At 32.2% G+C, this 13,192-nt stretch overlaps 1 protein-coding gene across 1 annotated transcript in view; it reads left to right on the top strand.

Annotated features, from left to right (window-relative positions):
* The window catches only part of LOC106473199 (rap guanine nucleotide exchange factor 4-like), a 274,940-nt gene extending 262,483 nt beyond the window's left edge, over positions 1–12,457 (top strand). The window contains exons 25-28 of the mRNA XM_022380258.1: positions 5,800–6,094; positions 8,593–8,647; positions 10,169–10,223; positions 11,974–12,457. Coding sequence (XP_022235966.1) covers positions 5,800–6,094; positions 8,593–8,647; positions 10,169–10,223; positions 11,974–12,049 — 481 coding nt within the window. The 3' untranslated portion in view covers positions 12,050–12,457. The remainder of the gene's footprint in view (positions 1–5,799; positions 6,095–8,592; positions 8,648–10,168; positions 10,224–11,973) is intronic.
* The last annotated feature ends 735 nt before the right edge of the window (positions 12,458–13,192 follow it).

The raw sequence follows: 13,192 nt of genomic DNA, 5'->3' as shown, positions 1-13,192 counted from the left end.
TAAATCTATCCTTTTTAGGTCTGTAATTCGTATACTTATTATCATTAATAAAGATAATTTATCTAGTACTTCCCGTTCAATAGCCACATGTCTGCCTGCCTCCCATTATAATTGCACTTTTGAATAATTGATAAAAATCATATGCAACAAAAATTATAAATAATCCTATCATAGCTTATGCACTGTATTGCAGCTACTACATATGAATTACATGCTACGAGGACGTATCACACATAATGATTATATGTTTACTACATGTATTATTTCAGAACCAAAGAAATATATTTTGTAAATATAATATTCGAGCTGAAAACTTGCATGAAGTGAAATGATTTAATAACGTTTGATTTTAAGATTAAATGTCCGTGACATTATCTCCTTTAATAGCATCAACTTTAATATTTATTCCACTTTTATGAAATCTCACTTTCATTGTTCTGTAGATGACAATAATCATAATTTGGAATTTTTTTTATAATAGGCTTTATCTTTCTACATTTTTTTGGGGAGAGTGACTACAAAAATCACAATTCGTTTGATATCAACTTGAATTAAAAGTTAGGGCAATTATCTGAAGTTAGATCTAAGTTTTCAGTTTTTAAGTATGAAACCAAGAACAAGTAACCACTTATTTTTCGTTTTTCAAAAAACGAAAAACGAACAGGTTCCTTTTGAAATCTTAAATTTTGACTAATGGAACATTGACAAGGAACCAGGTTTTTGAATAAAAGAACATGAACAGGAATCGGTTTGTTTTTAAGCTTCGAAGAACGAAAAAGTAACTGGTTCTTTTTCAGTTTTTTGATTTTTTAACAATGAAACACGAACAACAAACCTGATTGTATTTTGTTGCTCGTTTTTCGTTTTTCGACGAACGAAAAACTGTTTAGTTGTTCATTTTTCAGCTACTGAATAACTAAAAACGAACAAGGAACCAATTTGTTTTTCGCCGTCTGTTTTTTTTTTTTTTAAAATAACAAAACACGAAGTGGTTCCTTTTTCATTTTTATGTTTTTGAATAAGAGAACATGAACAAGGGACCATTTTGTTTCTTGGCTTCTGAAAAACGAAAAACGAACTGGTTCTTTTTTGTTTTTCAGTTTTTGGATAAGAGAACATGGACAACGAACCAGTTTATTTTTCACTTGATATTTCTTTGTGACTTTAGACTACTGTGATCTCAGGATGAATTCATTCATGCGCAAATATTTCGTGGTTAAATACAGGGAACGCCTGTTGGAATAAGCAATATTTAATATTAGTCTACTCGACACTATTAAAAACACATTTGATTTTAATGCTATAAAGTTCATTTCTGATCATTTTTATAAAAACATATAAGGTTAGCAGGTAACTGGATTAATCTGTTTGTACATAAAATTGCTGCACAGAATCCAATGTGCTCTTTATACTTCAAGAAAAATCACATTGTGCGGGAAGCTGCATGGAATTTTCATTGCTCTTTCTTTAGTGGAAAAGCAGTTTGCATGTTTCCAGGATGTGTGCAATATGTTTTGAAATTAAAGAAAGAGCCAGAACAGGGAAAGCCAGTGAAGGCCAAGTTATCAACAGTCAGTCCATATACCGTAGTCAGGCATGAGGTAGGACTTACCAGAGATAGGCAAGTAAGAGGGGTGGATCATAGACTGGCAACTGCTGAAATCAGTCAGATTGGCCCATCAAATGTATATTACCAGCGTTTAGCTGAAGTTCCTGAATTTTTCTATAAGACTAACAATACTTTAAGATTTGGGGCAAATAATGTAATGCAGAAAATGTTCTCAGAGAACAATATATCGGAAAAGTTACCCAAAGACGTCATTCTCAAAGTTGCATTGTTGAACGAAATATATAAGGATTTGAATGATGATCTTTGTGCAATAAGATATTACATCCAGAAGTTCATCTATATGAAAGGGAACAGCTAACAACACTTCAAGATAAAATTGCTAATAAGAAAGTAATTTTGTATTTTGATTATATTGGTGCAGTTATAGCCAAGATTTCAGAACAAGGAAAGATAATGCTGTTTTCATCAATACTGCTCAAATGACAAGAGGAAGGTGACCCACCACTACCTGTAACAGAAACTATCAGCAACAGCCTCAATGTTGCTGATGTATGAGCTACCTTATGCTTATGAATCGAGATTTACACCAAATACGACCACGGGTGGAGACACCTTAGCGTGTAGAGGTTGATAACAGTTGGGCTTTCATTCATATCACTTTGTTGTCATTCAGCTAAGAACACATCTCCAGTTACCTTGGCCGTTCATGGGAAGTGCTACACAAGGAGTGTGAATGGGGAGAGAAGACGGTTACCCGTATATGCTCTGCACATTTCCTACATAACATTTCTGGACATCTTCACAACGAACATGCAAGTATTTAATGTATGTGATTGGTCTTATGATTAATGCATAAACTCTGGAGGAACTTAAGTCAGTATTTCGCTTCCCGTCCATTTCACTTTTTGGTCCAGCCAGTCACCCAGAATACAGATAACACAGTCCAAACTGGACATTAGCATTGAACCTCAGATAATCTATTTGGAATATAATTCATTTCCTGGTGATGATGAGTTTGACAATACAATTTTGAATTTGGAAACAAGCAAGCCAGTCTTTGCAAAGCATTTTCAACAACTTAAGGAACACGTAAAATCTGAGCTGATTGATGCTTGTGTTACTGGTGAAATCAATAAATTCCATAGCCCTACAACACTCAAATACCCAAATAACAACATATATATCAATAGCACCACTGTGGACTGGTTTATTTTTGCAAGATGGGTATAAGGTTGAGATTAGTTCACCAACAGTATAAAGAAAAGCATTATGCAGGACAAATACAAATGGAAAATTTATCAAGCTCAAAAGACGTCTACATGAATACCAACAAAAGATGGCCCCAGCAACAAAGAAACCACTGTGAATCATATATAAAGGAAAACAGCTTTGATAACTTACCAATGCAACAAGACAAATTAGGTTCACCCATAGAACACACTTTTTTCAAATAAAAGTACAAGTTATTCCATATATCTGAAGAACAATGGGCAGCAAGAAAAAAGAAAAGCTGTATACTTTATACCTTCACGTGCAATACCAACACCCAAGAGTAAGCATGCCATCAAGAACCCTGAACGAAAGAAAGCCTAGAAATATAGAAAATAACACCCAACATATATTACACTGGGGAGAACAAATCTGCCTACCGCAAGAAGTTGTCCACATCTCCAATACCTGTCCAGTTGACAACTTATTTATCTTTCTGTATTTACTTTTCCGTGCACCAAACATCAAAGCATGATCTTGAAAATCACAAACATGACACAAAGTTTCTCAACTTCTGGACATTGTCAGTCTTTTTTTCTCATGTCAGCAAGTGGCAGAGCATTGTAGCTTCAGCATATTATAGGTCTGTTCCAGTGGAGGAATGAGGCAGGGAAGTTTGTTGAATACTTTGCTGTGATATAAGAAATAGTGATTAAAGAGAGCATCTCCTCAAAAATATAAGACATTATCAAACAAGAAATTTACTTGGGTAGCCTTCTTTGTGTACTTCTATCTGTAATTTTCCATTATTCAACATATAAAACGTAATATTAGTTATAAAATAACACTGGTATTCCAGATATTTTTATTCGTTATCTTTTACTGAAAGTAACTTTTAACAATTGTTAAGAAAACTAGTTATACGTTGAATATCGCAAGTCCTGCTAATTCATTTCTCTGTGAAAAAAAAGGAATTTCAAGCAGAGAAGATGGACACTAAGAAGAAATTAAGACTTAATTTTATTTAACATTATTTTATTGTTTTGCTGAATGCTGTTTTGAGGTGTAATGATATGCAGAGTAATTTGTAAAGTCATGCAACTTTTACGAAATAATTTACTACTGGATACAATACAATTTGATCTTATTTTTAAATTTGGGACCTTTTGTTGTTAATATAATTATTTCAATATTCTCACATCCAACATTGTCAATTTAAAGGAATATTTCAATTATTAAATTGATAGACTTTTATTTGAGTTTAATAAAAAATACGCTGGAGCAAAGGCTTTGAAAAATTGTTACAATATTCCTTTATCTTATGGAATAAAGTAACATCGTGGCATTTTTCTGTTAATTGTTTTTATATATGCACCAAAATGGTGATTATAAATGTTTTTTTATTTGTTTTCTTTGATCAGTTGTATGTACTCTTCTTTTATGAACGTAGGTACTTCACCTGTCAATAATAAGTGAAATCAAGACTGTAAAATAATTACAATGTAAGATCGTAAAAGTTTATATTTGATAATACTAAATCGCTTCATATTTAGCCAAGATGGGTGAAAAAAGATATTGTGTCATGTGCTTTATTTCTTTCAACTTATTCAAAGTCTCACTCAATGGTGTTTGCTGCTCTAAGAGAAGAGAACTTTAATCTTCTGTACGATATACACCTGTGATAAGACTCATAAAACTGCTAGTGTTGTCTAGAATATTTTAAAAAGATTTCCACAAACAACAGCAATTTTTAAAAATATTTATGGGAGTATCAAAAATGAAATAGACTCTGCACATACAGCTGAAATACCGGATATCTGAGAGTTCAAAGACCAGAAGAAAATGAAAAAGACCAGCTCGTTTTTCAGCTTTTCAAAAACGAACAACAAACTAGTTCGTGTTGTCTTATTTAATAAATGAAAAACAAAAAGTAGATAATTTCTTGTTTCGGTATGTATTAAATAGCTGAAAAACGAACAACGAAACAGTTTTCGTTATTCTAAAAACGAACAACGAACGTGGATCTAACTTCAGCCTCCGGGCTTAGTATAGAACATATTTATTGAAATATTGCTTCATGCGAGATCTTAGTTGATCGACATAATTGTTATCTTAGGACTAGCTAAGAAGTACTTGAAAAAGTGAACGTGTTTATGTTGTTCAGGCTACAGAGACCGTTTGATCAAGAATTAATGAAGTTCCTTCTCTCAGCTACCATAAATTATCTTAATGACTTAGGAAAACCAATTAAGCTGCTAATTACGATCAAGCGCTGACTTTCCATATGTACATATATGTGTGTGTGTTTTCCCCCTTTTACTAGTCATACTAACTATATTTTTATTTCTATTAGACACTAATTTGCTGATCAAATGTAGCTTCCGAAGTCTATATTTATCTTTTATTTTAGAAATCTCTTTAAAATAGCATGTTACGTAGATGTATATATGATGCATGTATGCAGCATTAAATGCTTTCTGAGCTCTGATGCTCATATATCATTAATACTTATGTAGACAATGTATTGTTCAATTTGTAGAAAAAGCTCAAATTGAATCCCGTGAAATATTCAGAATTATCTAGATAATTAACCTTGATAGTGTTCTGTAAACATAGCTATATTCATTCAACGTTACTTTAAGACTCTGTATTTTAATTTGGAAACTGTTTTTTACATTATTTTTAATGTTTTTTTTTTTTGGGTTCTACTATCGCCTTCATCATCAATGCCATTAAAAGAAATGAAAGTATATCTTTATAAAATGTTTTGATTGTTAAGTGGCACTTCATAGTGTACAAAATGGGTTTCTGATTCATGAGAGGAAACCTAAATATTTCTGTTTAATATTATAATCACAGTTGAAACACACTCAAGCAGTTATATAAAAAATATATTACCACGGAGCCTCAAAATATGTAAACCAAATATAGCGGTATGTTGAGTAATGTAATTGGTTAGAAATCAAATCGAAATAATCCACCATTTATAAATGTATTTATATATATTTTACGTGTTACAGCTGTCGAGGTTACCAAAATCTCAACGCCTTCTATGCGATCGTTATGGGACTGAGTAACGTCGCAGTGAATCGAATGTCACTCACCTGGGAGAGGCTGCCGGGGAAGCTCAGGAAAATGTACGCAGATTTTGAAGCACTGATTGATCCGTCGCGAAATCATAGACGCTATAGGATCTTTGTTGCTAAGATGGCGCCACCTATAATACCTTTCATGCCCTTGCTTCTTAAAGATATGACCTTTTCGCACGAGGGAAATAAAACATACTTAGAAGGACTTGTTAATTTCGAAAAAATGGTAAATATTATTTTTGGGTACTCGCTTTAACCCATTGACTGCTGATTCGCTGTATAGGGTACGATCTATCTCTAAGAGTTGAATGCGAGTGTACTGTATACAGTTTACGGCTCGCAAAAATGCCAAGTGCATTTAAAGTGGCCGCAGTCAAAGTGTTAAAACTGTTAACAATGAATGAAACTCAGTTAATGTCACAAACCTTGACTTTTGATTTTTACTTGTTAGATTAAAAATATGTAGCGCAAAAAAATCGTAGTTTCGAACAGTTTTGACATATAGAAAAGGAGGTTAATGTTTTATTCTGAAAAATGTTGGAATTAAATAAGAAATAACAGTAATTACACAAGTCATAATAAAATTATTCGCTCCTTGTATAAGTTGTTAGCTCTTCTCCATGAAAGTATAGCTTATGTGGTGTTATATCTTCAGTATATAAGCTGTTAACTCTTCCCTGTGAAAGTTTAGCTCAAGTGGTGTTATACTTTCAATATGTAAGCTGTTAGCTCTTCTCCAGGAATGTTTAGTTTATGTGGTGTTATATCTTCAGTATATAAGCTGTTAGCTTCTTCTCCAGGAAAGTATAGCTTATGTGGTGTTATATCTTCAGTATATAAGCTGTTAGCTTCTTCTCCAGGAAAGTATAGTTTATGTGGTGTTATATCTTCAGTATATAAGCTGTTAGCTCCTCTTCAGTAAAGTACAGGAAATGTGTTTTTCCAAACAAGAGATAGTTGTTTACATAATGAAGAAATGAAAAGCTCGTTTCTTCAGTATGTGATCTACTACCTATTCATTCAAAAATTATAGTATTGTTGGTTCGCTTTTTCTTCTTAATCTAAAGTCTTAGCTGTTTTGCAGGGAAGTTTACGTATGTGTTATTTTCTGATGGTAGCAATGCTATATTAATTCACATTGTGTGTATGTGAATCTGTTTGTTTGTCCGCGAACTCCTCCCACAGTTTGGAGCCACTAGGATCAAACTTGGCAGGTGGACTCGGAGCGGTTCAGAGGTGTTTTTTCTTTTTTTTTTCTGTAAGGCATAGCTTTCCTACCAAGGAGTGCTAAAACGTGTGCGGAAGGTCTACCAGGCATAACGAGTTAGGACAGTATGTTTTCAGGGTCATTGAAACTGAATCTGTCATAGGATTTTGTGTTTCTGACTCCCTTGGGGTTCTCAGCGGTACTGCGTTTGAAATTGTGTTCATACCCTCACTTTGTTACTTAAAGTGAAAAAAATACTTCAATTTTATTCATTTATGTGTTGACTTTTGTCAGTAAAGTAGTCTTAATGACGTATAATAACAGTTTAAAGTTTAAAGAAGGGTCAAAAATACCAAGAACTATTACAAAAAATAGAGAGTAAATTTACCAGCTGAGTGTTTGACATGACATTTGAGGTTTATTAAAGTTTAATGGTTAATTTGGCCTTAGCACTAGGGTAAATGAATTCCTCCATCTGATACTTTCTCTTGGTTTACCGTAGATACAGTCCAAAAACAACTTTGCATTTTAAAACATCCATACGGTAGATAGTCGTTGTACATTATAAAAAATTTCAAACATTTGCTTATGTTCATTAGAATTATATATGTGTGTGTATAGGGACCACGCTTGCCTTCAAACCAGGTTTTTTTTCTGAAACTATAAATCCGCTCCAGTAAAATTACGTTCCAAACAATTCCCCATGTTATTCAGAAGTACGTTACTAATTACTTATTTTTCCTGTATTGTTTATTCCTAATACACACGAAATGGTGTTGACATTCAAGTTTGTAAAGGGGCGAACTGTAACTTTTTGAATGACTGAGAATCATTTTCTAACTCAATTTCATTTTAGTGGGTTTCGTCTTTTTTTTTACGACAAATTGCGTCAGTGGAGTATTCACAATGTGTCTACATCGGTCTAGTATATGGAGATATAAAACTACGGATAGGGGCAAATGAAAAAAATTTGACTACGTTTCCACTCCGATACGTTTATATAGTCGACTTTTTGAATTCATTGTACAGGGAAGTAACCTAAATATTTGAAGCACGTCATCTAATTTGTAGTTTAGTACAACTTATTTTTTTTGCCAGTCGTGAAACCTCTGAATATAAGATTTTTCATTGAAATGGTATCTTCTGGATAATTTTTCACTAGAGATCAGCAAAATATTACACAAACATTATGATAGATACTTGGATAAAAACTTTCATAAACTACGTTTACGATAAACTTTCATGTTTTTACCAATCAAATGAGATTTATAACATCACGCGCTTTATGTACATATTTCTTTTAAACATTTAAGTATATGAGAATTTTATACATTCAATATTTATGTAAGTCATGTCCTTTTTTAAAATGCATATCCTACTTGGCTATATAGATAGTAGTTAAGGAATTCTAGGGAAAATAATCTGCAAAAAACGTTTTATACTTAGGTATATTATAAGCTATTATTATATATATAAATTATTGAAAACTTTGAAACACTCTTTTATTATTTATTTAGCACATGATTGCACAGACCTTACGTACACTGCGGTACTGCAGGAGTCAGGCCTTAGGTAAGCTAGTGTGTATTTTAATCCCTGATATATAATAATAATTATCTGTAGTCCAGTTTTATAGACAAGATAGTTTGCATGTCTAATTACTTTCCTACAAAATATCTTAAGCGCTATAGTGTAAAACATGCTTATTTTATCTATTTTATTAGCTCCAATGCTATAGCTTTAAGTCAAAATATTACATTTTCTACTCTTCTACAACATTAAAATACGTATGTATTGATTTATTTGAGGTTTTGTAAAGTTCAATTTAAAATTATTTGTTTGTGAAAAATATTTACTATCAAAATATGATGCGTTATTGTAGTTTTCTATATGTAATATAAAGTACCCAAAATGGTGCAAAATGTAGCCCCCATCAGTAGTAAACAGTATAAAAACAAGGCGTTAATCTGAGGGATAACTAAAATTTTCTAAAAATCGTGAGAGTTAACCGATATTATATTTCCTGTTTACTCTTCGAAACTGTACATAAAGTGGCAGTGTGGTAAAACTTTAACTTATATAACACATTCCGCTGTATATTCTCTTGGTGAACACGAAAGTGAAAGGTATTATGTATTTAAATATATATGTATAAAAGTTGGAGACAGGATTTGATACTTAATACTCCACTCATACATGCACCGATTTTATAAAACCTGTTCTGCACCTTGGTCGTTTCTGAAAATGTTTTCGAAAAATATGAAACTTATTGAATATAAGAACTGCATACCGCTCATTTTACACTTTAAAATTTTGTTACACCTTTTGAATGATTAAGAGGAAACTTTATATTGAACCTTTTGCTAAGTGACTGAAAGGATATTATGATAAGTCAAAGAGATTTTCAAAATTCTAATCCGTAAACAGAAGTACGATTTGAAATATGCCGCCTTGCGAAACATTTTCACAAACAATAAATAAATTACATTTTATCTGAAAACTATGTATCTGACTAGGAAACAGTTGAAATGTTTGCTCAACATAAAAAAAAAAATCTTGTTTATTTAGCGTGTTTTTCTTATAGCAAACCCACATCAGGATATCTGCTGTGTCCACCGAGGGGAATCAAATCCTTGATTTTAGCGTAGTAAATCCGGAGACTTACCGCTGTCCCAGCAGGGGACACTTATTTAGTTATTTAGAAGTACTTAGAAAATTCACTGGTTAAAACAGCAATATGAATCCCAGATGTAAAACACAAATCATTAGAATAAAATCCCATCTTTTTATTATCATAGCCTTGGGGCTACATGCCTGTTGGGTCAGTTTTACAGCTAACAATGTTAACATACAATTGAAGAAACTGATAATTGATACCGCAGGGCCAAGTCATTGTTTCTTAAAATTTATGTTTTTATCTTACTCTTTTAAATCTGTGGGATTTCTTTTACATTTTTTAACAAAATGCATTAACATGTACTCCAGTTAAAAAAAAGTTATATCTATTTGATGTTAAAAGCATATTTTATCTTCATTTTAAATTTAGTGCTGAATATAACATTTAGCATAGACGTATATTTTTCTACTTTCCAGTCTTGGAGGCACCACCAATGAGCAAAGTCCAACAGGAAGTAAGAGAATACATTAGGTAACAACTAAATTTTAGAAATTTTGGTGTACTTTAGATTCGTTGTTTTTTATGCTTAGTGATCTTTGAAAACATACTTTTTCGTATCATATTTTAACATAAAGTTCATTAAAAACTGTGAATCAAATGAAAATTCAGTTGCTTTTATTTTAAGGTAAATCAGAGAAGTTGAATTTGTTTCACCTTTTCTTTTCACTGCTATATAACCTCCTACTATACCGTGTGGACACATTAATAGTACAAGCAAATAAAATCGGGTTGTTCCAACCTTTGCCTCAATTATAACCTAGACTCGGTATAGTATAAATTGCTCAAGATGCTAGATGGTATGTTTTTTTAGTTTAGTTCAATCTTAGAGAAGTATTTTCTACAATTGTTTATAGATGTCGACAGAGGACTACAGTGAGAAATGCGACATTCAAGTTTATCACGTAACTATTGAGCCTTCACGACTGTACTGACCAGTGAGAGTGAATGAAGTCATTATCATGCTCTTCGAGCTTATTTTGGGCTGTATGAAAGCTGTAGATTATTTAATTATCGTTTTAGAGTAGTTCTGTTCATCAACTGAATAGACACAATAGAAACAACGTCCAAGTATATTCCCCCTTCCAAAGAAATCCGATTCTCAACCCTTGCCATGAAGATTGTTACCAATCCATTAAACCTTCTCCAGCAGCTCATACCTTAGAACAATTCCAGGAAAGTTAAATGACACTATATCTAACACTACCATCAATTAGAAAACAGTGAAATGTGACTCATTAGACCCTATTATTGGTTTCATTCATTCACTGTGTGCAATATAAGCGCTAATGAAGTCGTTCTTACTCTGTTCTTGCTTTATCGTTACTGTGATTAAAAGTATCGGTTTGAGTGTTAAACATATCCTATTGTATTTTTATATTTTATTACGGAGATTAGCTTGCACTGGTAGCTTAGTATACAAGTTAGGAACAACAAGCTTCTTAAGCTGGCCGAACCACGTGAGATATTTTTGGGTTTACGGCTGAAAATATTATTAACAGCGAGGGTACCCAACTGAAGAAACAATGCATTCTAATCTCTAAAAGTAAAAACTTCAGATCGGAAGTTAATATCAATATATTATTTGCATCTGAGATAGATATTTTCAGAAAAGTTTTCGTTTCTCATAGACAGATTACGTTATGTACATCACACAGTATGGATGAATCTTGGCCACTTAAGCCCTAAATATTAAAGGAATCAGCCAACAACGACATAAGCTGACACCTGTTGTACTTTACAAGCTTAGCCGTTTGTTTTTTCTTTCTAATTGTCTCTACTGTCGGTAGCCAAAGGATTTTGGTGAACATACATACTTTCGATTACAATTGGTGACAGCCCTTGACGACAGATGTCTTTTTACAGCCGGTCAAATGAACAGGATGTTCCTGCAAACATAAATCCCTATTACGTAAATAAAATGTTTTATATGTGCATGTCTTGGGTCTTAATAAAAGGGCCTGGTAATATATAACGCAGGGACTCACATGATAAATTGCAACATCTTTGGTAATTAGTTAAAATGTGAAAACGAAAGTATTAAGAAACCTAAATATATCAAAAAAATAGTCCAAGAGTGAGAAATATGATAGCAAAGTCATTCTGTATAAACAATTAGTTTTGATGTAATGACTTCAGCTAAGAAACACGGCTAGTATTGCCAGTCTTCTGTTCAACTGATTAAAAATATATAAATTATACACAACATGTATTTTTGTTTCAGAAATATAAAAGTTATTGACAATCAGCGCCGTTTGACTCAACTTTCTAGCTCCTTGGAACCCAGACGAGCCTGTTAAAGTCATAGCATACTGGAGAAACTCGACTGATGGAATAGATAATGCTCACCAATGAAAAGTTTTAATAAAGAAAGCGAAGGATAAAATGTATTTATATGTATGTAAATGTAACGTAATGAAATGAAAATATCATGATGAAATCATCAGCCTATTTCGGTATATATATATATATATGCGTGTGTTTGTGTATTCCGCGAGGTACATTTTGTATAAAGTTATGTCAGAATAAGTGTTGTATTTGTTTGTTTGACATGTTTCGTATCAGATTGCTTGTTATACGTGTAAGTAAAAATAATGTGTAGTATAATTAGTAAATCAAACCCTATCCTTTAATGAGTATCTATCAAAATATTGAAATCTGCATATAGAAAAAAAAATTGTCGTATTGTTGTTCATATGAAATTGACAACTAGGTACTGAAAAAGCATCTTAGACAGTTCACAACTCTTGTGTCATTTTTTCTTTTCCTATAAATGACAATCAAGTGAGGCATGTTGTACTTCCTACACAGTAACGCTTAATTTCAAAGAACATGCATACTTCTCAGAATTTAGTCCGTTAACAGACAGGAGAATGTTGGTAGCTTTTAATTTGAATTATTTATGTATGTTTTATAAACCTAACATCATGTGTAGAAAAAATCAGGTTTTACACAATGATATCAATTGTAGCGTAGAGATTAAATATGATTGAAATAATTAATCCTGACAAAAAAAAAAAAATAAAACAATTATCCTTCACGTGCCAGTATATCAGTATTTTACATTTTACATTCAGTAACAAACTAGCTTTTTATTTAGTTTATATGAAATTTTAAACAGATTCTGTTCAGTCTGTCTCAGTTTCATGTTTTTCTTACATTCAGTATCAACTTTATTAAAAAAAGATCTTTCAATTTATTTAAAGTAAATTTCTTTGATGATAAAAGTGAGATGTTGCTGTTAGAAGACATGATATTATACCTTAAATGGCTAATAATAAATATGCAACCAGTCTTAATGATGCCTGTAGAGATAAAGGTTATTTGAAAGCTACGACAACTCAGTATTAATAAGAAACCTAATAATATGGCAAATACTGGATAAATTATATGCCAGTAAACACACCGTATTTAGTTCAGGTTCTGCAAAAAGTAAATTGTAT

The sequence above is a fragment of the Limulus polyphemus genome, unplaced genomic scaffold, assembly GCF_000517525.1.
Source record: "Limulus polyphemus unplaced genomic scaffold, Limulus_polyphemus-2.1.2 Scaffold5, whole genome shotgun sequence".
NCBI classification, from domain to species: Eukaryota; Metazoa; Arthropoda; class Merostomata; order Xiphosura; family Limulidae; genus Limulus; species Limulus polyphemus.
The sequence above is the reverse complement of the archived record's forward strand: the minus strand, read 5'-3'. Positions and strand labels throughout refer to the sequence as shown.